The 27,150-nt window shown below is 40.0% G+C and overlaps 1 protein-coding gene across 1 annotated transcript; it reads left to right on the top strand.

The window, feature by feature from the left end:
* Positions 1-13,341: 13,341 nt before the first annotated feature.
* Positions 13,342-26,916, top strand: LOC311119321 (NLR family CARD domain-containing protein 3-like). Its single transcript, XM_084194041.1, has 9 exons — positions 13,342-13,473; positions 14,061-14,177; positions 16,939-17,023; positions 17,153-17,435; positions 17,805-19,569; positions 21,490-21,663; positions 23,148-23,321; positions 23,558-23,604; positions 24,049-26,916. Exons 1-9 carry the CDS (start codon positions 13,436-13,438, stop codon positions 24,594-24,596), a joined length of 3,231 nt encoding a protein of 1,076 aa, XP_084050167.1. The 5' UTR covers positions 13,342-13,435; the 3' UTR covers positions 24,597-26,916.
* The last annotated feature ends 234 nt before the right edge of the window (positions 26,917-27,150 follow it).

Genomic DNA, 27,150 nt, shown 5'->3' with positions numbered 1-27,150 from the left:
AAAAACAATATCTGTCTTTTTATTTTGAAAATCATGAAAGAACACTGCATCCCAGCTACGGTATAGAATAGCATTTATGAGGACCTCAGAACCATTGTTGATGCATTTATGACACACTACAGTGATCCCCTCAGGTTTCATCTTACAAATAAGCAAATAAACGTGGATGAAGATGGGACTTTCTTAACAACTCTGCAGTATTTGAGGAATGCATTAGATGCATAAGCTCTGAGTGGATGCTGGAGCATTACCGTGTGAAAGAATTGGGCATGGTCAGGCCAATTGAAGTACCACTGAGCAACAAAGAAGGTTATAAAACAAGGTGATTTCAATCCAGCTACATGGTCCCCAGGCTATATTAATATAAAGAGACATGAGACAAAACAATCATAATGAATAAGATTACATGGACAGGGGGACCTGATCCTAGGTCAGCACTCCTCCTCTGGGACACTTCCCAGGAGTCACCAGGACCAAGAAACAGAACACTTACTGTTGTAAAGTCTAGTTACAGCAGGTGTTTACTGCCATCTAGTGGATGATACCAATAAAACACTTTATTATCAGTGTGTGGAGACTGCTGAGTGAAACAGAAAGTAAATGTGTTCTTTTCTACAGGATCCATTTTGAGACGACAGAGCAGAAAACACTATATGGAGAGAACAAAAAAATAAAGTGAGTATTTCTAAGTATTTCTGAACAATAATCTATTCTAAAGGACAGAGTAAGAGTGAATACCTGGAATGAGATATTACTAGTTAGTAGAACTGCCACTTGAGCTGAGTTGCTGACAGACAGCAGTTTTCAAAGTGGAAACTAATCAGTAGGCCTACATGTTATTTAGATTGTCATTAAGGAGACACCTATTTTACAACCCTTTTTCCATAAAACATATTAACGCTGTAGAACTGATGCACATCAAGAAATAAGGTGACAAATCACAGGAAAACTACTTTAGGCGCTCTAGAGCACGTTAGATACATTCTGTCGGAGGTGGTGTCGTATATGATGAATGGTGGCCATTATCGCTGTCAACAAAAAGTCCGTTATGCTGCATCGTGTCAGAAGTTTTTATTCATACCACGAGGTTACAGCATAAATTACAGACACGCGTTGCCCGGAGAACGACTCCCCAGATTGATATGGTCGTTCTGCCGTCTAATCGTTTACCCCCTATTTATAAACAATGCAAAGGGAGGGGCTACTCCCTTCTTCTGGCCAATCACCAGTCTCCCCTCGGGCGTCACCCTCCAAGCGGCACATTTCAAATAACATCATAAAACATCCCCCCTTTGGCCTGAACAACCAACATTCCATTTCGTCATGAAAAACATTTAACAAAGGCATAATCTTCAGATACGATATTCCCCCCTTTCGAGACGAAATAAACGTCTCGAAAACAAACAGAATAAGATTATGACTATTAACCATTTATCTCATTGAATATTCTTAACCTTAAACCCAAAAACATTCTCCTCTAGAGTGTAAATACCTTTCTATGAAATACCTGTTTATGAAGTGTGAATACATTACTATGACCTATGAAGAAATCTCTATGGAGTGTGAGAGCGAAAAACTGTCCAGCAGCCATCCATCCATATCAATCAAGACAGTAAAATTCTCTCACCGTCCCTCTGCCCCAGGCAACCACCGTCGGTACTCCAGATAACCTCATAACTCATGTAAATGCATTTGAAACTATGATGTAATTAAATACCCATGTAAACAAAATCCTATCCATAAATATCCACTCTCAGGCTGGTCAACCCATAGGACCTGAAAGGGAATCTCTCCCTGCTTAAACATTCTGTCCCTAACCCCATCGAAATAAACAAAAGCATCTACGATCCTCATCTGCATTCAATAACATCAAACATAATTCTACTAAAATCAATACCTAAGAATATGACACAATTATGTATTACACATCAAATATGTCTATATTTCATTGCAGACACTGGAATGTAGTCCACTACACTTCATCTCCCTGTAATGTCCTCTTCCAATGGACTTGTTGATGATGGAATCAGCCACACCCTCCTTGTTTCATCTCCTCCAGTCATATTGTCTTTGTTTGAGTATTCCAATCTCCACATATTCTCCCACATGCTTCTGGAATGACAAGAAAATAACCGACCCAACAGTATCTTTCCCAAAAAACACTTTCAAATTAAACCTCCATTTCACCTAAGAATTTTAAAAAATGATACATAAATGATGCATGAATCACATTATCCATTCCCCCCTTTGATTCATAAATCATACTAAAAATCATACTAATATTGAAAAAACAATTTGAAAAATCATCAAATAATCCAAAATGATATTTATCCCTCAGTTCCACTTGTCCATCTTTATCCAGATCAGGAACAGTCCACACCGGCATCTGAGTGTTGTCTCCAGGCACCACTTCTCCAACCTATCTCAATCTCATAACTTTCTCAAAAGTCAGTACAAACATCACACAGTGTTATCAAAGCTTACAAATGCATCCCTTACAATGCATCTATAACCCCAGTGATATTATCTGAACTATCTGGACTCACAGTAATACACTAATATTTATCAATATTATCTTCCCAAATGTTACACCATACCATGAATGAAGTCCCCCCTTCTCCCTTAAACTTATTCTTCAATGATAGGCTTGAAGACTATGACATGTCGCCATGTGTCTGCTAAATGACTAAAATGTAAATGTAATGTCACCCTTTTAACCCTAGATTTAGCTGTGTCCAATGCTATCCCTCTTATAATGGTAAAACCTCATATGGAAGCTTCAATGTTGACCTGTAACAACATCCTATCCCCATAGGGTAAGAATATACTCTATCATAATTTCCCCTCATCCTCTAAAATTCCCATAGTCACATTGTCAGTCAAAAGCTAATCTATTAACCATCAAAGTCCTGCTCTTCTTACTACCTGATATATAAAAAGTAACCTATTATTTGTCATTACTACCCTTAAGGTCATGCTTATCCAAAGTTATCATCTAACATCCCAATCTGATCTTTCCATAAACATACCCCTTACCTCATATGTTTTATTAGAACAAACACAACTTTTAGCCCTCAATATTTCACCTGAATACTTCAGGGTTTGCAATTACCTGATTTTACTTTCCCTCTAACCAATGCTCATAGGGTAATCTTTTCACCCAAGAACACTTAAACCCTACTGGTCTGACAACTACATTATTTTATCGGTCAATGACTGTTGCCGATACCACAGTCATGACAAAGCATAACATTTACCCACACCTGCCAGAGGCCGCGCGACCGTCTAACACGTCTTGGGCTGGCATCCCCAACAGACATCAACCCTCAAGATTCCTCACTGACCCTACAGAATGAGTTAATCTATCTCTAATTTTCACAACAGAGGAACGAGCAGCACTGATCAGATGCCCCCCCCCCTCTGTCATCAAAATCAAAAGACCCCATACTGCAGCTTCCATGATGAATCTCTATTCTCCATTTCAGATTAATCTATATTGTTTCTATCTGCTCTATTTTAACCCTATTCGTAATAACCTAAACCCCTGAGTCTCTCTTGCTGCCTCCTTTAATTTCAGAACAATTGTTGTCAGTATCATACTCCTATATTTGCTATTGCCATAGTATCATTAATCCCTTCCAAAGTTACCCTTAAAGTAGTTGATTTAGCTGCTGTATCAACCCTAATTACTTCTAATGCAAAATTTCCCATTATCCTCTGTGTATTATCTACTGTTGGAGTGACTACTGTCCATTCAGTTCTACTCCTCCTGAACTCCCTCAATGACTGTGAAAACTTCTACAGACTTCAAATCTTCCATTATAAGTGTTACTTTATGAATTACATTGCCCTTTAACCAATAATTCCTAACCGAAACAAATTTCTATGCTTTCACTAGACAAATACACATATTCTCCCTGATCTTTATCTGTAACCTTACGCAAAATAATCCCTTATTTGAGTAGGTGCAACAGCTCCTACTTCTGATCCTGCTAACAATACTTATCCTCCCTAATTATCTCTCTCTCTCTCTCTCTGTGAAAGAAACGTCATCATCCTAAATGGCATATTATAATTATTATTCTCCTAACCCTCATAACATTATTTTCCCCCTATAATTGATGCTGGACCCTTAATCAAATGCGATATATTTATGACTTTAATACCTATCAAGGTTGAAAGAGTTAAATTGCTTCTCCCTGTTGTTCTAATAAACTGAAGTGTTAATGTCCTTATTTACTCCTAGTTTTCCCATAAGACTTTGAACTCCTTCCTTGTACTTCCATCTATCACCCCTAGTGTCACTTTTTCCCCCTTTCAGTTCTACCTCTAAACTTTAAACCTCCTGATTATAACAAAATACACCTATAATGACCTTGATCTCCCTACTGGACAGTGTCATTCATTACTGTTCTCTCTCACTACTAACTTTAAAACTTAGCTTACTGTCTCAGAGTCCCTTCAACCTAGCCTACCCCTAACTTATTTTAATCTAATCTTTTCTCCCATAACATTTAAAACCTTTTCCCCTGACTTATTGACAAAATCTCTTACCACCAAATTTTAGAATATGTGATTGGGAAAGTTCCCCACCTGCTTCTGACTCATTACACACAGACTTGGCAAAACCGACTAAACACCTTTTAGCCTAACCTCAAATCTCTTAGTGTAAGAATGTAACCCAAAATAACAGTCACCCCTATTAAGTTTTTTCCCAGACAGATTGTCTAACAGGCAATCTAATACATTATCATCCTTCCTATGATATTTATCTTTTAAGCAAATGATTCCCAAAAACCCTACTTTTTAAAATATTCTACCAGACAGTCAGTCGTCTAGTGTACATCTTTATTGTACGCTTCAATTCTCTTCCCAACACTACAATAACAGTATCTTCTAATATTAGTACTTGGAGAGTAAGTACTACCTCAAATCCCTATCCTAATTAGTTATCAATTAATGAGATGTTTAACCTCTTTAGGCTGAACACAGATAAGTTTTCCCCTATTCACTATCACTTCTAATTGTCGGTTGTTTCAACTGTTAACTATTTTCTCTTCTTCTCTAATCGATGCTCTCAGCAATGCACCCCTTCCGGATATTCTCGGCACTCTAGAATATTTATTGTTCACCTGAAGCACCGGTGATCTTCACTTGCTCGTTGATCTTCCTCTGTTTCTTCTTCTCCAATTCTGTGTCTGTCCAGAAACTGACAGTCGATATGGAACATCTGGTCCCCCCTTGGCGGGTACAATTGCCTTTGATATTGTTCAGTTAAAGCTGTAACAGTGATTGTTGATTTGATTCACTCTGATTCTTCATAACCAACACTTCTTTTCTTCTTCTCCACCACCAGTTATAAGTTGTATTTGATAGAGTTTTCTTCGTCCGGTTCTTCTCGTTGTGGACCTATCAGTATTCTTCAAAAGGTTATCTTCTAAGTTCTGTTCTTGAAATATCATCTTCCATCATCTTCTTACTTTTCTTCATCAGAACTCGAATATCTTGTCTTCTTCTTCGTTCAACTTTCATCCGAGATCAAGTCTCCAGTATCCTTCTTTCCTCTCTTGCCACTTCCTTCTGATCACAGAGTCACCTCCACCCATGGCCTCTCATCAATCACTCTCATCGTCATCATCGTCATCTCCTTAAGTTCCCAGACATCTCGGTTTTCTTCCGTCTTCTGGATTCATCTTCATCGTTGTTTCTGCTCGTATTCGTCTTCATCTCTGATGCCATAATCACCCTGCTGGATGATGTCTTTCTGCTGAATCCATGTGAGAAAGGTGTACTAACATCTGCCATTAGTCTCCCCTAACACTACTCTAACCCTACTTTGATTAAAAAATGACTATTTTAATCAATTTTCCCCTATATCAAGCCCTTTATATTCCTTTATTGTGAACTATCCTATTTTAGACTATTTAAGTTATATAGACTTCCCCCCTGTAATTATTAATATAACCCTAACAACTCCAAATAAATCCTGAATAATAAACCCAATTTTTATTCCTATATCCTATGTCACCAATATCAATTAGTGTTGAGTATATCTCACCACAACCCATCAACTGTCAGTAAATGCAAGTTAGTCATCTTCAGACTAAAATACCCCTAAACAAAGCCTTTTAACCCCTTGCTCTAACCCCTAATTATCATAAATTTACAGAAGAATCCTCAATCCATCCTGGATTCCCAACACATCTGTAATTAAACCCCAGTGATGCACATAGCCTCCAAAATGCAATTTTTAATGAAATAGAATTTGCCAAGCCCCTTGTAAAATCGTCATAACATCACATATCCTGTTAGGGAAAGATCTTGTAACCATAATCAGTACCAAAACCTTTTTTTGACTTGATCCTCTGCCACGTGACGTGATCACTTCCTGTATCTCCTCGCTCCCCCTCTCTCTCCTGTCTCTCATGACAAGGGATAAAGACACAAGAACAGCTTTTAGTAGTTCATGCCATCACTGAGTATTTCCAACCATTCAATATTCATTCGTTCTACCTTATTCACTCTAAGACTAAACTCAGAATTAAATAAATCGCTCAAAAACCTTTTTTTTTAATCCGTTATTTAATTATTTAATTCAATCGATTATAATCCGTTATCCTATATTTAATGTATAAATTCAATAGGTACCCAAACAAGTTTCATCTTAACCCACCACCGTTTAAACTAGAATCATCGTGTGAAAATCTCCTTGTGCCTATTTGTTCCGTCGTCTGTGTTCCTCTGTCTCCCCCTGCCGTTTAACCAATGTGTTGTTTTGCAGAATCCCACACATGCGCAAATATCATTTTAAAATTAAACGCATCCCCATACATTTACTAAATAGATCGCTCCAAACCATTTCATTTAATTTTAATAGTCTTATTTTAATTAATTATACTCCGTCAACATATATTTGATCTATAAATGTACTACATCTCGCAAAATAGTTTAACGTTCACATAACAGCCGTTTAACACCTAAGAGATTTTTTCCCAAAATCTCTCTTATTCTGTGACTATTATCCCTTGCCGCGTCACATGGGACCTAGGACTCTTACCCATAATGCCGTGCTTTGTAGGCTTAGCACATAACCACATGTTGTAGTTTTTAGCCCCGTAAAATCACGCATGCGCAAATATCATTTTAACCTCATACTTGAGTCTCAGCATCCCCTCATGGTGCCGTAAAACAAAACGTTCCCTAATCTCGTGCCATAAACTCCAACTCCCACGTTTGGTACTGTAGTGTCGCAAAATTAAACGCATGCGCATACCCATTCCTCCATACAATTTCACCGTGAAAGAAAGATTCTCTCTTCTCTCTCCCCAAACAGAAAGAATAACAGTCCAGCTGTAATTCCCATTTCCCCCTTATAATCAAACAACATTTACCAGCGCTCACAAAACATATAACCTGACTTACAAACACATAAACAAGTTTAAGAGACTTTCACCCGTCGCAACGGAATCTCTAAGGATATCCGTTAGCATATAGCCCGCAACACAATTAGCATTCAACCTTAGCAGTTAGCTTAGCCTACGGTACATCGTGGCACAAAACACAATTAAAAATTAGCCTGAGCAACGATGTACCACGTGGCCTGAAACCCACTCCCATTTAGCCTCGTAGCATTAGCCTCTAGCTAACTACAGCCTACAACATGTAACAAACCCTGCACTGCCCTATCAATTTTAACATATTTATCCTACCGTTTTTGCTACCGGGACTAATGACCATTACACCGAGAAATCAGACCCAATCAAACGCCCCGTCGGACGAGAGTCAAATCATAATTACAATCAGATAAACCCCATGAATCCGAGCTCTCTTTAAGAAAAGAAACCCACCGTCCACCCATTCTATCGTGTAAACGGATTTGTCGGCCCGACATCTAAAATGGCCCCCCCTGGAGGTCTTAAATGGTACAGTGCCCTAAAGAATGCGCATATCAGAATTTACCAACCATTGACCATAGTTACCAATGAAATAATTTACCAATCATTGTCACCCGTTACCAATGAAATAATCTACCAATCATACCGTTCCTTTTGCTCTAAATTTGTCATTGCCCATAGTTACCAATGAAATATAAATTTATGCTCTAAATCCTCATTGCCATCCGTTACCAATGAGATATAAACTTATCACTCTAAATTATCATTGTCTATAGTTACCAATGACATAACATTTTAGCAGACTCCAGTCGACCAGCAAAAACGCCACCTGAGGCCAGGTCATAATGGAACATCTCCTCAATGTACACAAGTCATATCCAATCCAACAACCTCCGAAGCGGTAAGAACACTCACCCTTTTCCCTCAGAGAGAGTTAGGCCGGCGGTTGACTGAAACAAGGAGGAGACGCAAACCCAGGCCCCACGTTGGGCGCCATTATGTCGTATATGATGAATGGTGGCCATTATCGCTGTCAACAAAAAGTCCGTTATGCTGCATCGTGTCAGAAGTTTTTATTCATACCACGAGGTTACAGCATAAATTACAGACACGCGTTGCCCGGAGAACGACTCCCCAGATTGATATGGTCGTTCTGCCGTCTAATCGTTTACCCCCTATTTATAAACAATGCAAAGGGAGGGGCTACTCCCTTCTTCTGGCCAATCACCAGTCTCCCCTCGGGCGTCACCCTCCAAGCGGCACATTTCAAATAACATCATAAAACATCCCCCCTTTGGCCTGAACAACCAACATTCCATTTCGTCATGAAAAACATTTAACAAAGGCATAATCTTCAGATACGATAGTGGTTTAAACTGAAATCTAATGTCGACTTTGCTTATGGAAAACCATATCATGCGAAGGTTTTTACACATGCTCAGTTGTTGGGTCTCTCGAGTGGAAATTTGAAATGAAAGTTATGGAACTTCCTCATGTGCTTCTGTTATGAGAAAAACTCCACAATGAAACTGACATTAAATGTGGAGAATGATAGATCTGTTGGCCATCAAGTAGCCTATTAATTGTTATGCCTGTCTAGGCAACTGTAGCCTGCCATTTTATACTATAAATATGTTGAAATGACTGGAGTCGTTGCAAATCATTTTGTGCCACTTGTGTAGCCAACCTGGAGCTGGCAAACAGATGTAATAAATAGCCTTTAACTTCAGTTTATTGTTGTTGTAGCCTTGTGTTATTATGTAATTAATAATGGCCGTGTTTAGTTAATTCAATTGGAAGTTATCAAGTGTCACCATGGTCACAGTTCTATTGCAATTGCTGATCAGATGTTAGAATGCATTAGATTGAAGGTAACAGTCAGCCAGATTAGGCTACAGGTAAAAAAAATAACCTGGCTGTTGTTGACAAGCATGGGCCTATTCAGTTCATATCCATGTTATTAATATTTCATTCATTGATTGAAATTACGACCCCATCCTCAGTAGCCTATTCCAGCAGACTACTGGGCAACAGAAGCACTTCCTACCTCAAAATCGCCTTGCTATTCATGTTAAATAAATGCATCTGTCAATTTGAACTAAGCAAGCTGCTAAATCATTCAGCTTACATCTTGCCTACATGTTGCCCAGGCTACTGGAGGCTGTCTGAAATAACATGTAGGCCTATCAGGGGCTATGTTTTGGCCTAGTTTTCAGGCCTTGTGGGTGGGTTTGGCGGAGTCATTGGGCTAGAAAAGGTCATTGCATTAAATCACCTGACTGTTTGGATGTGTCTGTTAGTTAATGTTTTATTTCTAAGAGATCATGAATAAAAGAGAACAATTGACATTCTAGAATTAGTTGTCACTGTGTTCACCACAACCAACATGCTGCATCTCTGTTTAGGGGTCAGTGGTCTAAAATGAGTCTCTCTGGGGAGAGAGAGGAGGGGGGCCCTGCCTCTAAAATGAGTCTCTCTGGGGAGAGAGAGGAGGGGGGCCCTGCCTCTAAAATGAGTCTCTCTGGGGAACATGACACCAAAACTAAAAGGTGAGCTGACAATATTGTTTAAGAATTTATATTCCAAAACGCTATATAGGAGATTAGATTTTAGATGTGATTTAAAACAATTGTTTAGTTGGAATGTAATGTTCGTACTTACAGAAAACGTTTGACCTGTGTCATTGCCAACAAAGGGTATATAACAAAGTATTGAGACACTTTTGTTATTGACCAAATACTTATTTTCCACCATAATTTGCAAATAAATTCATAAAAAAATCCTACAATGTGATTTTCTGGATTTTTTCCCCTCATTTTGTCTGTCATAGTTGACGTGTACCTATGATGAAAATTACAGGCCTCTCTCATCTTTTTAAGTGGGAGAACTTGCACAATTGGTGGCTGACTAAATACTTTTTCCCCCCACTGTATAGCGTTTTGGAATGAAACTCTTGTTTCCCCATCTGAGCTCAGAGTGGATGAGAGATGTAATGTTTGTCTCTGTTGTGTTGAAGCCCAATCAAGCAGGAGAGACCAGCCTCCCCTGTACCCAGCTGTGTGTCCATGAAGAGTGACCGGTCTATGGCTCCACCTCTAAACTTCAGAGAGGGAGACTTTTCTACTGAACAAAGGTAAGAAGAACTCATGGGTCATGGTCAGTGAGTTAAACAACACTGTCTCTAGTCATTTCTCCTCTCCCATTTTCTCATTTATTTTTGTTGTTTTCATAATCCATAGACTAATAATTTTTTCCATTTTCATAGTCCTGAAACAATATTAAACAAACACAACATTCCCTCCCTGTGTGTGTGTGTGTGTGTGTGTGTGTGTGTGTGTGTGTGTGTGTGTGTGCACTCCCTGGATGAGGAGATGTAATCTCTATCCTGATTGCCTAGTCACTTTTACACCTACCTACATGTACATATTACCTCAATTACCTCAACTACCTGGTACCCCTGCACATTGACTCAGTACTGGTACTCCTTGTATATAGTCTAGTTATTACCTCAACTACCTGGTACCCCTGCACATTGACTCAGTACTGGTACTCCTTGTATATAGTCTAGTTATTACCTCAACTACCTGGTACCCCTGCACATTGACTCAGTACTGGTACTCCTTGTATATAGTCTAGTTATTACCTCAACTACCTGGTACCCCTGCACATTGACTCAGTACTGGTACTCCTTGTATATAGTCTAGTTATCACCTCAACTACCTGGTACCCCTGCACGTTGACTCAGTACTGGTACTCCTTGTATATAGTCTAGTTATTACCTCAACTACCTGGTACCCCTGCACATTGACTCAGTACTGGTACTCCTTGTATATAGTCTAGTTATTACCTCAACTACCTGGTACCCCTGCACGTTGACTCAGTACTGGTACTCCTTGTATATAGTCTAGTTATTACCTCAACTACCTGGTACCCCTGCACATTGACTCAGTACTGGTACTCCTTGTATATAGTCTAGTTATTACCTCAACTACCTGATACCCTGCACATTGACTCAGTACTGGTACTCCTTGTATATAGTCTAGTTATTACCTCAACTACCTGGTACCCCTGCACATTGACTCAGTACTGGTACTCCTTATATATAGTCTAGTTATTACCTCAACTACCTGGTACCCCTGGACATTGACTCAGTACTGGTACTCCTTGTATATAGTCTAGTTATTACCTCAACTACCTGGTACCCTGCACATTGACTCAGTACTGGTACTCCTTGTATATAGTCTAGTTATTACCTCAACTACCTGGTACCCATGCACATTGACTCAGTACTGGTACTCCTTATATATAGTCTAGTTATTACCTCAACTACCTGGTACCCTGCACATTGGCTCAGTACTGGTACTCCTTGTATATAGTCTAGTTATTACCTCAACTACCTGGTACCCCTGCACATTGACTCAGTACTGGTACTCCTTGTATATAGTCTAGTTATTACCTCAACTACCTGGTACCCCTGCACATTGACTCAGTACTGGTACTCCTTGTATATAGTCTAGTTATTACCTCAACTACCTGGTACCCCTGCACATTGACTCAGTACTGGTACTCCTTGTATATAGTCTAGTTATTACCTCAACTACCTGGTACCCTGCACATTGACTCAGTACTGGTACTCCTTATAGCCTCATTATTATTTTTTCATTGTGTTACTATTTACTTTTTCTTTGTTTTTAACTGCATTGTTGGGAAAGGGCTCGTTAGTAAGCATTTCACGGTAAAGTGTGCACCTGTTGTATTCAGCGCATGTGAGAAATACAATTTGATTTGAAGGTCATTGGCTCTAACGGTCATCTCGTGCCGAACAGCGCATGTTCGGATGTTGAAGCACTGTGGCTAGGAAAAACTCCCTAGAAAGGCAGGAACCTAGGAAGAAACCTAGAGAGGAACCAGGCTCTGAGGGGTGGCCAGTCCTCTTCTGGCTGTGCTGGGGGGAGATTATAACAGTACATGGCCATTAAGGCCAGATCGTTCTTCAAAATATTCAAATGTTCATAGATGACCAGCAGGGTCAAATAATAATCACAGTGGTTATAGAGGTTGCAACAGGTCAGCATCTCAGGAGTAAATGTCAGTTGGCTTTTCATAGTCGAGCATTCAGAGGTTGAGACAGCAGGTGAGAGCGAGAGAGAGAGAGCGAGAGAGAGCGAGAGAGAGAGAGACGGAGAGGGAGAGAGAGCGAGGGTAACAGTCAGCCAGATTAGGCTACAGGTAAAGAAATAACCTGGCTGTTGTTGACAAGCATGGGCCTATTCAGTTCATATCCATATTATTAATATTTCATACAGATTGAAATTACGACCCCATTCTCAGTAGCCTATTCCAGCAGGTTACAAGGTAACAGAAGCACTTCCTACCTCAACATCGTCTTGCTATTCATGTTAAATAAATGAATCTGTCAATTTGAACTAAGCAAGCTGCTAAATCATTCAGCTTACATCTTGCCTACATCTTGCCCAGGCTACTGGAGGCTATCTGAAATAAGATGTAGGCCTATCAGGGGCTATGTTTTGGCCTAGTTTTCAGGCCTTGTTGGTGGGTTTTGAGTAGTCATTGGGCTAGAAAAAGTCATTGCATTAAATCACCTGACTGTTTGGATGTGTCTGTTACTTAATGTTTTATTGCTGAGAGATAATGAATAAAAGAGAACACTGTGTTAACCGCAACCAACATGCTGGATCTCTGTTTAGGGGTCAGTGGTCTAAAATGAGTCTCTCTGGGGAGAGAGAGGAGGGGGGCCCTGCCTCTAAAATGTGTCTCTCTGGGGAGAGAGAGGAGGGGGGCCCTGCCTCTAAAAGGAGACTCTCTGGGGAGAGAGAGGGGGGGGGGCCCTGCCTCTAAAAGGAGACTCTCTGGGGAGAGAGAGGGGGGGGGGCCCTGCCTCTAAAAGGAGTCTCTCTGGGGAGAGAGAGGAGGGGGGCCCTGCCTCTAAAAGGAGACTCTCTGGGGAGAGAGAGGGGGGGGGCCCTGCCTCTAAAAGGAGTCTCTCTGGGGAGAGAGAGGAGGGGGGCCCTGCCTCTAAAATGAGTCTCTCTGGGGGACATGACACCAAAGCTAAGAGGTGAGCTGAAAATATTGTTTAAGAATTTATATTCCAAAGTGCTATATAGGAGAAAGAAAATCACATTTGTGTTTTTTCATCAGAAATGATTACTAATGGGTACCTTCAATGTAACTATTGTAGATTTGAGATGTGATTTAAAACCATTGTTTTGCTGGAATGTAATGTTCGTATCCTGTATATTTGACTGTGATACGTGGTCGTCTCACCTAGCTACCTTAAGATGAATGCATTTACAGATGCCATATCTTCATATAACCTAGTTTCTCACAGCAGGAAAATAATCCTGCAGCAATAGCAAATGTGTATTTTTAGGTGGATTATAATTAAGGGATATTTTCTGTAGGGGTTCATACATTTTTCATCAGGGAAAATCAAGTCTTGACATTTTAAAGTGGAAATTACACACTTTAGACACCTTTATAAAGCCTTGTAGTGGTTTAATAATTTCTTTAAACAATAGAAGCTAATTTACGAACATTTCTGAAAATGGATATATAGCGTTTTGGAATGAAACTCTTCTTATGTTTCCCCATCTGAGCTCAGAGTAGATGAGAGATGTAATGTTTGTCTCTGTTGTGTTGAAGCCCAATCAAGCAGGAGAGACCAGCCTCCCCTGTACCCAGCTGTGTGTCCATGAAGAGTGACCGGTCTATGGCTCCACCTCTAAACTTCAGAGAGGGAGACTTTTCTACTGAACAAAGGTAAGAAGAACTCATGGGTCATGGTCAGTGAGTTAAACAACACTGTCTCTAGTCATTTCTCCTCTCCCATTTTCCCATTTCTTTTTGTTGTTTTCATAATCCATAGGCTAAACCTTTTTTCCATTTTCATAGTCCTGCAACAATATTAAACTAACACAACATTCCCTCCCTGTGTGTGTGTGTGTGTGTGTGTGTGTGTGTGTGTGTGTGTGTGTGTGTGTGTGTGTGTGTGTGTGTGTGTGTGTGTCAGTGTGTGTGTGTGTGTGTGTTTGTGTGCACTCCCTGGATAAGGAGATGTAATCTCTATCCTGATTGCCGAGTCACTTTTACACCTACCTACATGTACATATTACCTCAATTACCTCAACTACCTGGTACCCCTGGACATTGACTCAGTACTGGTACTCCTTATATGTAGTCTAGTTATTACCTCAACTACCTGGTACCCCTGCACATTGACTCAGTACTGGTACTCCTTGTATATAGTCTAGTTATTACCTCAACTACCTGGTACCCTGCACATTGACTCAGTACTGGTACTCCTTATAGCCTCATTATTATTATTTCATTGTGTTACTATTTACTTTTTCTTTGTTTTTAACTGCATTGTTGGGAAAGGGCTCGTTAGTAAGCATTTCACGGTAAAGTGTACACCTGTTGTATTCAGCGCATGTGAGAAATACAATTTGATTTGAAGGTCTTTGGCTCTAACGGTCGTCTCGTGCCGAACAGCGCATGTTCGGATGTTGAAGCACTGTGGCTAGGAAAAACTCACTAGAAAGGCAGGAACCTAGGAAGAAACCTAGAGAGGAACCAGGCTCTGAGGGGTGGCCAGTCCTCTTCTGGCTGTGCTGGGGGGAGATTATAACAGTACATGGCCATTAAGGCCAGATCGTTCTTCAAAATATTCAAATGTTCATAGACGACCAGCAGGGTCAAATAATAATCACAGTGGTTATAGAGGTTGCAACAGGTCAGCATCTCCGGAGTAAATGTCAGTTGGCTTTTCATAGTCGATCATTCAGAGGTTGAGACAGCAGGTGAGAGCGAGAGAGAGAGAGCGAGAGAGAGAGAGCGAGAGAGAGAGAGACGGAGAGGGAGAGAGAGCGAGGGTAACAGTCAGCCAGATTAGGCTACAGGTAAAGAAATAACCTGGCTGTTGTTGACAAGCATGGACCTATTCAGTTCATATCAATATTATTAATATTTGATTCATTGATTGAAATTACGACCCCATTCTCAGTAGCCTATTCCAGCAGACTACTGGGCAACAGAAGCACTTCCTACCTCAACATCGCCTTGCTATTCATGTTAAATAAATGAATCTGTCAATTTGAACTAAGCAAGCTGCTAAATCATTCAGCTTACATCTTGCCTACATCTTGCCCAGGCTACTGGAGGCTGTCTGAAATAACATGTAGGCCTATCAGGGTCTATGTTTTGGCCTAGTTTTCAGGCCTTGTGGGTGGGTTTTGAGTAGTCATTGGGCTAGAAAAAGTAATTGCATTAAATCACCTGACTGTTTGGATGTGTCTGTTACTTAATGTTTTATTGCTGAGAGATAATGAATAAAAGAGAACACTGTGTTAACCGCAACCAACATGCTGGATCTCTGTTTAGGGGTCAGTGCTATAAAAGGAGTCTCTCTGGGGAGAGAGAGGAGGGGGGCCCTGCCTCTAAAAGGAGTCTCTCTGGGGAGAGAGAGGAGGGGGGCCCTGCCTCTAAAATGAGTCTCTTTGGGGGACATGACACCCAAGCTAAGAGGTGAGCTGAAAATACTGTTTAAGAATTTATATTCCAAAGTGCTATATAGGAGAAAGAAAATCACATTTGTGTTTTTTCATCAGAAATGATTACTAATAGGTACCTTCAATGTAACTATTGTAGATTTGAGATGTGATTTAAAACCATTGTTTTGCTGGAATGTAATGTTCGTATCCTGTATATTTGACTGTGGTACGTGGTCGTCTCACCTAGCTACCTTAAGATGAATGCATTTACAGATGCAATATCTTCATTTGACCTAGTTTCTCACAGCATGAAAATAATCCTGCAGCAATAGCAAATGTGCATTTTTATGTGGATTATAATTAAGGGATATTTTCTGTAGGGGTTCATACATTTTTCATCAGGGAAAATCAAGTCTGACATTTTAAAGTGGAAATTACACACATTAGACACCTTTATAAAGCCTTGTAGTGGTTTAATAATTTATTTAAACAATAAAAGCTAATTGACCAACATTTCTGAAAATGGATATATAGCGTTTTGGAATGAAACTCTTGTTTCCCCATCTGAGCTCAGAGTAGATGAGAGATGTAATGTTTGTCTCTGTTGTGTTGAAGCCCAATCAAGCAGGAGAGACCAGCCACCCCTGTACCCAGCTGTGTGTCCATGAAGAGTGACCTGTCTATGAATCTTCCTGAACACTTTACAGAGGGAGTCTTTTCTACTGAACAAAGGTAAGAAGAACTCATGGGTCATGGTCAGTGAGTTAAACAACACTGTCTCTAGTCATTTCTCCTCTCCCATTTTAGCATTTCTTTTTGTTGTTTTCATAACCCATAGGCTAATCCTTTTTTCCATTTTCATAGTCCTGAAACAATATTAAACAAACACAACATTCCCTTCCTGTGAGTGTGTGTGTGTTTGTGTGTGTGTGTGTGTGTGTGTGTGTGTGTGTGTGTGTGTGTGTGTGTGTGTGTGTGTGTGTGTGTGTACTCCCTGGATGAGGAGATGTAATCTCATGTTTTGTCCACAGAAACCAACAGGAGAGATCAGAGTCAGAGATTCTCAGTGGTCAGTCTTCCCAGAGTCATCAAACAGACCTGGACTCCATATTCAGTGTATGTGGTCCTGTTATGTACATTTGTTTTTGTTTACCTCAAGTAAAGTTGATCTGTCAATCATTCATTCATGTGTTAATGAGAAAGCATTTAGTATCTTGCTTAACTTATTTACTTGATTTATTTCAGTTGCTTGAAGAGAATATTATGACATTTGTAAAGAACGAGCTGAAGATGTTCAAGAGGATTCTTAGTCCAGAACTCCCAGAAGGCTTTGAGAGTCAGAAGCAGGATAAGGAAGTGGTGGACGCTGAAGATGAGAAGCAGGAGAGCAGTGCCAGAGAGGGGGCTCTGAAGATCACACTGCACGTCCTGAGGAAAATGAACCAGAAGGAGCTTGCTGACACACTGGAGAAAAGTAAAAGCTGTCTGCCTCATGTTGAATGCTGTTTTAGAACATTTAAAAGCTGTAGCTAAAGTACAGCTAAAATAGCTGTGTAACTCAATGATATTGTAGCAGCCTTAACACAACACCTAGTGACCTCATCAAGGAGCAGCAGGGATTTGTTGTGTTGTGTTGAGAGAGAGAGAGAGAGAGAGAGAGAGGAGAGAGAGAGAGAGAGAGAGAGAGAGAGAGAGAGAGAGAGAGAGAGAGAGAGAGAGAGAGAGAGAGAGAGATCATAATAATATAATCAGTCACACCAGTCTGTAATGCATTATGAAAACATTTATACAGTCAGTTAAGAGAATAAAGTATTAACATTTAAAATGTTATAACAGTCCTAGAATAGTGTAGGCATTAAAACAGACGTAATATTAATATCCTCTGTGTTATTTCTAGATTCAGATGAGCGTGCTGTGATTCTTCAACGTGAACTCAAATCTAATCTAAAGAAGAAGTTTCAATGTGTATTTGAGGGGATCGCTAAACAAGGAAACCCAACACTTCTCAATAAGATCTACACAGAGCTCTACATCACAGAGGGTGGAACAGGAGAGGTCAATAATGAACATGAGCTGAGACAGATTGAGACAACAACCAGGAAACAAGCAAGATCAGAGACTGCAGTCAAATGCAACGACATCTTCAAACCCTTACCTGGACAAAACAAACCTATCAGAACTGTGCTGACAAAGGGAGTCGCTGGCATTGGAAAAACAGTCTCTGTGCAGAAGTTCATTCTGGACTGGGCTGAAGGAAAAGCAAATCAGGATGTCCAATTTGTATTTTCATTCCCTTTTCGGGAGCTGAATTTGATGAAAAAGGAAAAACACACTTTGATTGAACTTCTCAATCACTTCTCAATCGAAACCAAAGAATCAAGGATCTCCAACTACGACAAGTACAAAGTTCTGTTCATCTTTGATGGTCTGGATGAGTGCCGACTGCCCCTAGACTTCCAGAAGAACAAGATCTGTTGTGACGTCACAGAGTCAACCTCAGTGGATGTTCTGCTGACAAATCTCATCAAGAGAAATCTGCTTCCCTCTGCTCTCCTCTGGATAACTACCCGACCTGCAGCAGGAAATCAGATCCCTTCAGTGTGTGTTGACCAGGTGACAGAGGTACGAGGGTTCAATGACCCACAGAAGGAGGAGTACTTCAGAAGGAGATTCAGTGATGAGGACCTGGCCAGCAGAATCATCTCACACATAAAGACATTAAGGAGCCTCCACATCATGTGCCACATTCCAGTCTTCTGTTGGATTTCTGCAACAGTCCTTGAACACATGTTGAGTACAGACAAGACAGAAGAGATGCCCAAGACTCTGACTGAGATGTTCATACACCTTGTGGTGTTTCAAACCAAACAGAAGAATGAAAAGTATCTTGGGAAAGAAGAGACAGGTCCACACTGGAATAAAGAGAGCATTCTGTCACTGGGAAAACTGGCTTTTCAACAGCTTGTGAATGGCAATCTGATTTTCTATGAAGAAGACCTGAAAGAGGCTGGCATTGATGTCAATGAAGCCTCAGTGTGCTCAGGATTGTGCACACAGCTCTTTAAAGAGGAATGTGTGCTGTACCAGGACAAGGTGTACTGCTTCGTGCATCTGAGCATTCAGGAGTTTCTGGCTGCTGTATATGTGTTCCTCTCATTCATCAACAACAATGAGAATCTAATGGCCGAACCGCAAGTTACTGAAGTTACTTTCTACAAGAGTGCTGTGGATAAAGCCTTACAAAGTGAGACAGGAAACCTGGACCTGTTCCTCCGCTTCCTTCTGGGCCTCTCACTGGAGTCCAATCAGAAGCACTTACGAGGTCTACTGACAAAGACAAGAAGCAGCTCACAGAGCCATGAAGAAACAGTCAATTACATCAAGGAGAAGATCAGGGAGAATCCCTCTCCAGAGAGGTGCATCAATCTGTTCCACTGTCTGAATGAACTGAATGACCATTCTCTAGTGGAGGAGATCCAAAGCTACCTGAGATCAGGAAGTCTCTCAGAAGTCAAACTGTCACCTGCACAGTGGTCAGCTCTGGTCTTTGTGTTGCTGTCTTCAGAAAAGGAGCTGGATGTGTTTGACCTGAAGAAATACTCCAGATCAGAGGAAGGTCTTCTGAGGCTGCTGCCAGTGGTCAAAGCCTCCAGAGCTGCTCTGTGAGTACATAAAATGACATTTCAGTACTAATCATCAGGAAGAAATATTCAGTTTAGAGTAAAATATGTATTATAATATGTATATAATATTCAATTGAAAAACATAAAGAATAAATGCATTGATTTTCACATTAGTATAACATTATGACCATACAATTCTAGGAGACAGAAGATGAATATATATGTTGTTTGAGAGAATAAACCAAATGCATCTGCCATTGTCCTTCTACACTACTGGTGTTATATTAACAGTGTGTTTGTGAAATCATGATGATCTCTTTGCAGGCTGTCAGGCTGTGGAGTCACAGAGGAAGGCTGTTCTTCTCTGGTCTCAGCTCTGAGGTCAAACCCCTCACACCTGAGAGAGCTGGATCTGAGTAACAATGACCTGAAGGATTCAGGAGTGAAGCTGCTCTCTGCTGGACTGGGGAATCCCCACTGTAAACTGGAGACTCTGAGGTCAGTATTCCTGTAGTTGGTCAACAAGTGATAACTGTTCACCAGATCCACATGTGTTTACCAGGCACACATAGTCCACACCATATGTGTTTGGACAGTGAAGCTTACAGTTTTAAATTTGGTGCTATGCTCCAGCATTTTGGATTTGAGATATAATGTTTCATTTTAGGCGACAGTACAGAATGTCACCTTTATTTAAAGTTATTCATAAATATATATTTTACCGTTTAGTAATGAAAGCCCTTAATGTATGTAGTTCTCCCATTTGAAAAAGTCGTAATTATTTGGACAAATTCATTTAGTAAAAAGTTTAGTGTTTGGTCCAATATTCTTTGCCTGCAGTGATTACATCAAGCTTGTGATTCTACAAACTTGTTGAAAACATTTGCAGTTTGTCTTGGTTGTGTTTTGGATGATGTTTTTCCCAATAGAAACTGAATGGTGAATAATGTCCTGTCATTTTGGGAGTCACTTCACTTGTATTGTCAGTAAGAATAGAAGATGTTTCTGAATACTTCTACATTCATGTGGATGCTACCATGATTATGTATAATCATTAATGAATCGTGAATGATGATGAATGAGAAAGTTACTGAGGAACAAGGATAATTCCCCCTCTGTTGTTGGTAATGGTGAGAGGTTAGCATGTTTTGTTGTAGCCTCTGTAACTTTCTTACTCATTATTATTCATGATTCATTAAAGATTTTTTCTTAATCATGGCATTATCAGGATTAATTTAGTAATGTTTAGAAACATGTTATCTACTCACTTAGACAGAAGATTAATCCAGTCATCATCCACCATTTTAACATTGGGCAAAACATAACCCAAAACACAACCAAAACAAACTGCAAATGCAACCAACGAGTTTGAATCACAAGCTTGATGTAGTCATTGTGTTCAAGGAATATCAGACCAAATACTAAACTACTTTAATACACTATAAGTACATTTGTCAGAATACTTATGACTTCTTCAAATGGGGGACTAGACACATAAAGTGCTTTCATTTCTAAACGGTGAAACAGATATGTATTAAAATATCCTCAAATAAAAGGTGACATTATATACTGTCACCTCATATGAAACATTTGATCTCAAATCCAAAATACTGGAGTATAAAGCCACATTTAAAATGTTAGCTTCACTGTCAAACTAGATATGGTGTGGACTGTATACTCAATACAATCTAAATCTGATACCTCACTGTCTGTCTTTTGACTGATACTGCTTTTTAAACTGCTCTGGTCAGTCTACTCAAATATTTGTAATATGCAATTTTCTATCTACAAGCAATAGTTTGATAATTTGTCATTTCTAATAAGTAATAATTAATTTATGAATAGATATGTCAGGTTTCAGGACACTGATGTATCTGAACGTTTTGAAAAGATTTTCTTCCACTATTTTCACCACAAAAGAATAGCAGTGTGGTTTTAATATGATTTGATTCTTTGCAGGCTGTCAGGCTGTCTAGTCACAGAGGAAGGCTGTGCTTCTCTGGTCTCAGTTCTGAAGTCAAACCCCTCACACCTGAGAGAGCTGGATCTGAGTAACAATGACCTGAAGGATTCAGGAGTGAAGCTGCTCTCTGCTGGACTGGGGAATCCCCACTGTAAACTGGAGACTCTGAGGTCAGTATTCCTGTAGTTGGTCAACAAGTGATAACTGTTCACCAGATCCACATGTTTTTACCAGGCACACATAGTCCACACCATATGTGTTCGGACAGTGAAGCTTACAGTTTTAAATTTGGCGCTATGCTCCAACATTTTGCATTTCAGATATAATGTTTCATATTAGGCAACAGTACAGAATGTCACCTTTTATTTGAGGTTATTCATACATTCTGTTTTACCGTTTAGATAGGAAAGCACTTCATGTATCTAGTTCTCCCATTTGAAAAAGTCATAATAATTTGGACATATTCTCTTATATTGTATTAAAGTAGTCATAAGTTTAGTATTTGGTCCCATATTCCTTACCTGCAGTGATTACATCAGGCTTGTGACTCCACAAACTTGTTGAATACATTTGCAGTTTGTCTTGGTTGTGTTTTGGATGATGTTTTTCCCAATAGAAACTGAATGGTGAATAATGTCCTGTCATTTTGGAGTCACTTCACTTGTATTGTCAGTAAGAATAGAAGATGTTTCTGAACACTTCTACATTCATGTGGATGCTACCATGATTATGAATAATCATGAATAAATTGTGAATGATGATGAATGAGAAAGTTACAGAGGAACAAGGATCATACCCCCTCTGTTATTGGTAATGGTGAGAGGTTAGCATGTTTTGTTGTAGCCTCTGTAACTTTCTCACTCATTATTATTCATGATTCATTAAATTTTTTTTCTTAATTATGGCATCATCAGAATTAATTTAGTAGTGTTTAGAAACATGTTATCTACTCACTTAGACAGAAAATTACTCCAGTCATCATCCACCATTTTAATATTGGGCAAAACATAACCCAAAACACAACCAAAACAAACTGCAAATGCAACCAACGTGTTTGAGTCACAAGCTTGATGTAGTCATTGTGTTCAAGGAATATCGGACCAAATACTAAACTTTTGACTACTTTAATACACTATAAGTGAATTGGTCAGAATGCTTATGACTTCTTCAAATGGGGGACTAGACACATAAAGTGCTTTCATTTCTAAACGGTGAAACAGATATGTATTCAAATATCCTCAAATAAAAGGTGACATTATATACTGTCACCTCATATGAAACATTTGATCTCAAATCCAAAATGCTGGAGTATAGAGCCACATTTAAAATGTTATCTTCACTGTCAAAATAGATATGGTGTGGACTGTATACTCAATACAATCTAAATCTGATACCTCACTGTCTGTCTTTTGACTGATACTGCTTTTTAAACTGCTCTGGTCAGTCTACTCAAATATTTGTAATATGCATTTTTCTATCTACAAGCAATACTTTGATAATTTGTCATTTCTAATAATGAAACATTCATTTATGAATAGATATGGAAGGTTTCAGGACACTGATGTATCTGAACATTTTGAGAAAATATATTTAGCCACTATTTTGACCACCAAAGAATAGCAGTGTGGTTTTAATATGATTTGACTCTTTGCAGGCTGTCGCGCTGTCTAGTCACAGAGGAAGGCTGTGCTTCTCTGGTCTCAGCTCTGAAGTCAAACCCCTCACACCTGAGAGAGCTGGATCTGAGCTACAATCACCCAGGAGACTCAGGAGTCAGACTGCTCTCTGCTGGACTGGAGGATCCACACTGCAGACTGAAGAAACTCAAGTATGTAGAGGGTTTATGTCAATGTTCATATCAGACATGTTGGAGTTATCAGTCTAGTTAAGACAAACATTCTTACCACCACTTGGACTAAGTTATATACTGACCGTGTGTGTGTGTGCACGTGTGTGTGTGTGTCCTGTGTGTGTGTGTGTGTGTGTGTGTGTGTGTGTGTGTGTGTGTGTGTGAGTTCAGGTGTATCACTCAATGACTGTCTGTTCTTCTGCTTACCGCTACAGTGTGGAACATGGTGGAGAGTACACAATGAAACCTGGACTTAGAAAATGTGAGTGTTGACTGCTGTGAAGAATATGACTAAGAATAAGTCTTAATTCAAGTGAAGTCAAAGTCAAAGACCACCATCATTACATACTTGGTCATATTAAATATCAGCTGTAGTTCTACAGAAGCACAAATCAGGGACACCAAAGTTTACAAAGAGTTGCTTTGACAATGTGTGTGTCTGTGTGTGGCGTGTTCGTGTTACATTAGAAATGTTTGTGTTCATTCATGCATACAGGTGTGTGTTTGTGTGTGTAATTAATGGGAATAAGTGTGTTTTATATTACCATACAGTATAACATATGATCACTGAGCAAATCTCAAGTTACCGTAACTTCTCCTTTTGATACCTAGAAACATCTACATTAAATGAATTAGTGAAAAGTGAGTTAACATTCTAATGTGAATGATGATGATTTCTAATATTGTGTCTGGTTTCATCCATCAGATGCCTGTGATCTCACACTGGACCCAAACACATTATACAGACGCCTCTCTCTGTCTGAGGAGAACAGAAAGGTGACACATGGGCCAAATGTTCATCCGTATCCTGATCACCCAGAGAGATTTGAGGACTGTGGACAGGTGCTGTGTAGAGAGGGTCTGACTGGGCGCTGTTACTGGGAGGTAGAGTGGAGTGTGAGAAGGGCTGATATAGGAGTGGCATATAAAGGAATCATCAGGAGAGGAAGTTTTAAGGGCTCTGGGCTTGGATACAATGACAACTCCTGGAGTCTGCGCTGCTCTGAAAACAGTTACAGAGCCTGTCACAATAATAAGTCCACTACCATAGACGTCCCCTCCTCCAGCTCCCACAGAGTAGGAGTGTATCTGGACTGGCCAGCCGGCACTCTGTCCTTCTACAGAGTCTCCTCTGACACACTGACCCACCTGTACACATTCCACTCCACATTCACTAAGCCCCTCTATCCAGGGTTTCATCTTTGGTATGATGACGCCTCAGTGTCCCTGTGTCAGGTGTCAAAAACAACATGACGTTTCAAATCAAATCAAATCAAATTGTATTTGCCACATGCGCCGAACACAAAAGGTGTAGACCTTACAGTGAAATGCTTACTTACAAGCCCTTAACTAACAATGCAGGTTTAAGAAAAACAAGTGTTAAGTAAAAAATAGATATGGGCTCAGACTGAAATATGTTACACTATTAACATACCATGGGCCTAAACTGAAACATATTACACTATTAACATACCATGGGCTCAGACTGAATCATGTTACACTATTAACATACCATGGGCTCAGACTGAATCATGTTACACTATTAACATACCATGGGCTCAGACTGAATCATGTTACACTATTAACATACCATGGGCTCAGACTGAATCATGTTACACTATTAACATACCATGGGCTCAGGTATGTTCCATGCTCCTACTTTTTTATTAAGTTAATGTTTTATGTTTGATATGATGTTAGTAACACTAAATCATTCCATCCTTTCACTAAATATTAGTAAAACACACTGGAGCAACAATGTAGAATATCTCTCTAGTGTGTAATCCCCTCTATCCAGGGTGTTATGTTTGGGGTGACTCCTCTTCAGTGTCCCTGTGTCAAACACAATCACCTCATGTTTCAGCATGATAATGTACGGCCCCATGTCGCAAGGATTTGTACACAATTCCTGGAAGCTGAACTAAATACAGTTCTTCCATGGCCTGAGTTCTCACCAGACATGTCACACATTGAGAATGTTTGGGATGCTCTGGATAGACGTGTACGACAGCATGTTCGAATTTGGGATGCTCTGGATAGACGTGTACGACAGTATGTTCCAATTTGGGATGCTCTGGATAGACGTGTACGACAGCATGTTCCAATTTGGGATGCTCTGGATAGACGTGTACGACAGCTTGTTCCAATTTGGGATGCTCTGGATAGACGTGTACGACAGCATGTTCCAATTTAGGATGCTCTGGATAGACGTGTACGACAGCATGTTCCAATTTGGGATGCTCTGGATAGACGTGTACGACAGCATGTTCCAATTTGGGATGCTCTGGATAGACGTGTACGACAGCATGTTCCAATTTGGGATGCTCTGGATAGACGTGTACGACAGCATGTTCCAATTTGGGATGCTCTGGATAGACATCTACGACAGCATGTTCCAATTTGGGATGCTCTGGATAGACGTGTACGACAGTATGTTCCAATTTGGGATGCTCTGGATAGATGTGTACGACAGCGTGTTCCAATTTGGGATGCTCTGGATAGACGTGTACGACAGTGTGTTCCAATTTGGGATGCTCTGGATAGACGTGTACGACAGCATGTTCCAATTTGGGATGCTCTGGATAGACGTGTACGACAGCATGTTCCAATAGGGATGCTCTGGATAGACGTGTACGACAGCATGTTCCAATTTGGGATGCTCTGGATAGACGTGTACGACAGCATGTTCCAGTTCCCACCAATATCCAGCAACTTTGCACAGACATTGAAGAGGAGTGGGACAACATTCCACAGACCACAATCAACAGCCTGATCAACTCTATGCGAAGGAGACGTGTCGCGCTGCATGAGGCAAATGGTGGTCACTCCAGATACTGACTGGTTTTCTGATCCACTCTCCTACTTTTTTATTAAGTTAATGTTTTAGGTTTGATATGATGTTAGTAACACTAAGTCATTCCATCCTTTCACTAAATGTTAAACACTAAGTCATTCCATCCTTTCACTAAATGTTAGTAACACTAAGTCATTCCATCCTTTCACTAAATGTGAGTAACACTAAGTCATTCCATCCTTTCACTAAATGTTAGTAACACTAAGTCATTCCATCCTTTCACTAAATGTGAGTAACACTAAGTCATTCCATCCTTTCACTAAATGTTAGTAACACTAAGTCATTCCATCCTTTCACTAAATGTTAGTAACACTAAGTCATTCCATCCTTTCACTAAATGTTATTAACACTAAGTCATTCCATCCTTTCACTAAAGCTTTAAAGTAACTTTTAATTGACAAATGCCTCACTAGACACACACACACACACTGAACACACACACTGGACACACACACACACACACTGGACACACACTGGACACACACACACACACTGGACACACACACACACACACACACACACTGGACACATTTCCATGTGTTGGATTTTGATGAAAGGAAATCCCATATAGCCTACTGGACAGGACTTTGCTATGGCATCTTCTGTTTGGGTGTCTCAGGTCAGGTGTGAGCCATGATCAGAATGTGTCTCTGTGTCTATTTCCAGCCCTGCCATTTCTACCTGTCCTGATCTAGTGTTTCACCCCTGACCTCCTCACACCGTCTCACTGTCCATGTCTGCTTTTAGCTCCCACCTCTACTTCACTGTGTTATAATGGACCTTATGCTTGTTATGTCACCTCTGGAACCAGTTATTAAACATACTGACCTTTCTGACCCTATCCCATGGCCCTACTTTCTACAACTGAACATTTAGATTCCTCTATGAGTTTTGTTTCGTGTCCATTTACTTATGTATGTATTTGTTGTATATTGGGGTTGTGCTGCAGAGCAT

Source organism: Coregonus lavaretus (genome assembly GCF_964263955.1).
Source record: "Coregonus lavaretus genome assembly, contig: HAP1_SCAFFOLD_3203, whole genome shotgun sequence".
NCBI lineage: Eukaryota > Metazoa > Chordata > Actinopteri > Salmoniformes > Salmonidae > Coregonus > Coregonus lavaretus.
This window is presented reverse-complemented; position numbering and strand designations above follow the sequence as displayed.

What these genes read in the sequence shown, in the direction of transcription:
- LOC311119321 (XM_084194041.1), top strand. Translation starts at nt 13,436, where the DNA reads ATGAGTCTCTCTGGGGGACATGACACCAAAGCTAAGAG. An exon ending in CATGACACCAAAGCTAAGAG is followed by an intron (nt 13,474 to 14,060) that starts GTGAGCTGAAAA and finishes GTTGTGTTGAAG; the next exon opens with CCCAATCAAGCAGGAGAGAC. An exon ending in TGCAGACTGAAGAAACTCAA is followed by an intron (nt 23,322 to 23,557) that starts GTATGTAGAGGG and finishes TTACCGCTACAG; the next exon opens with TGTGGAACATGGTGGAGAGT.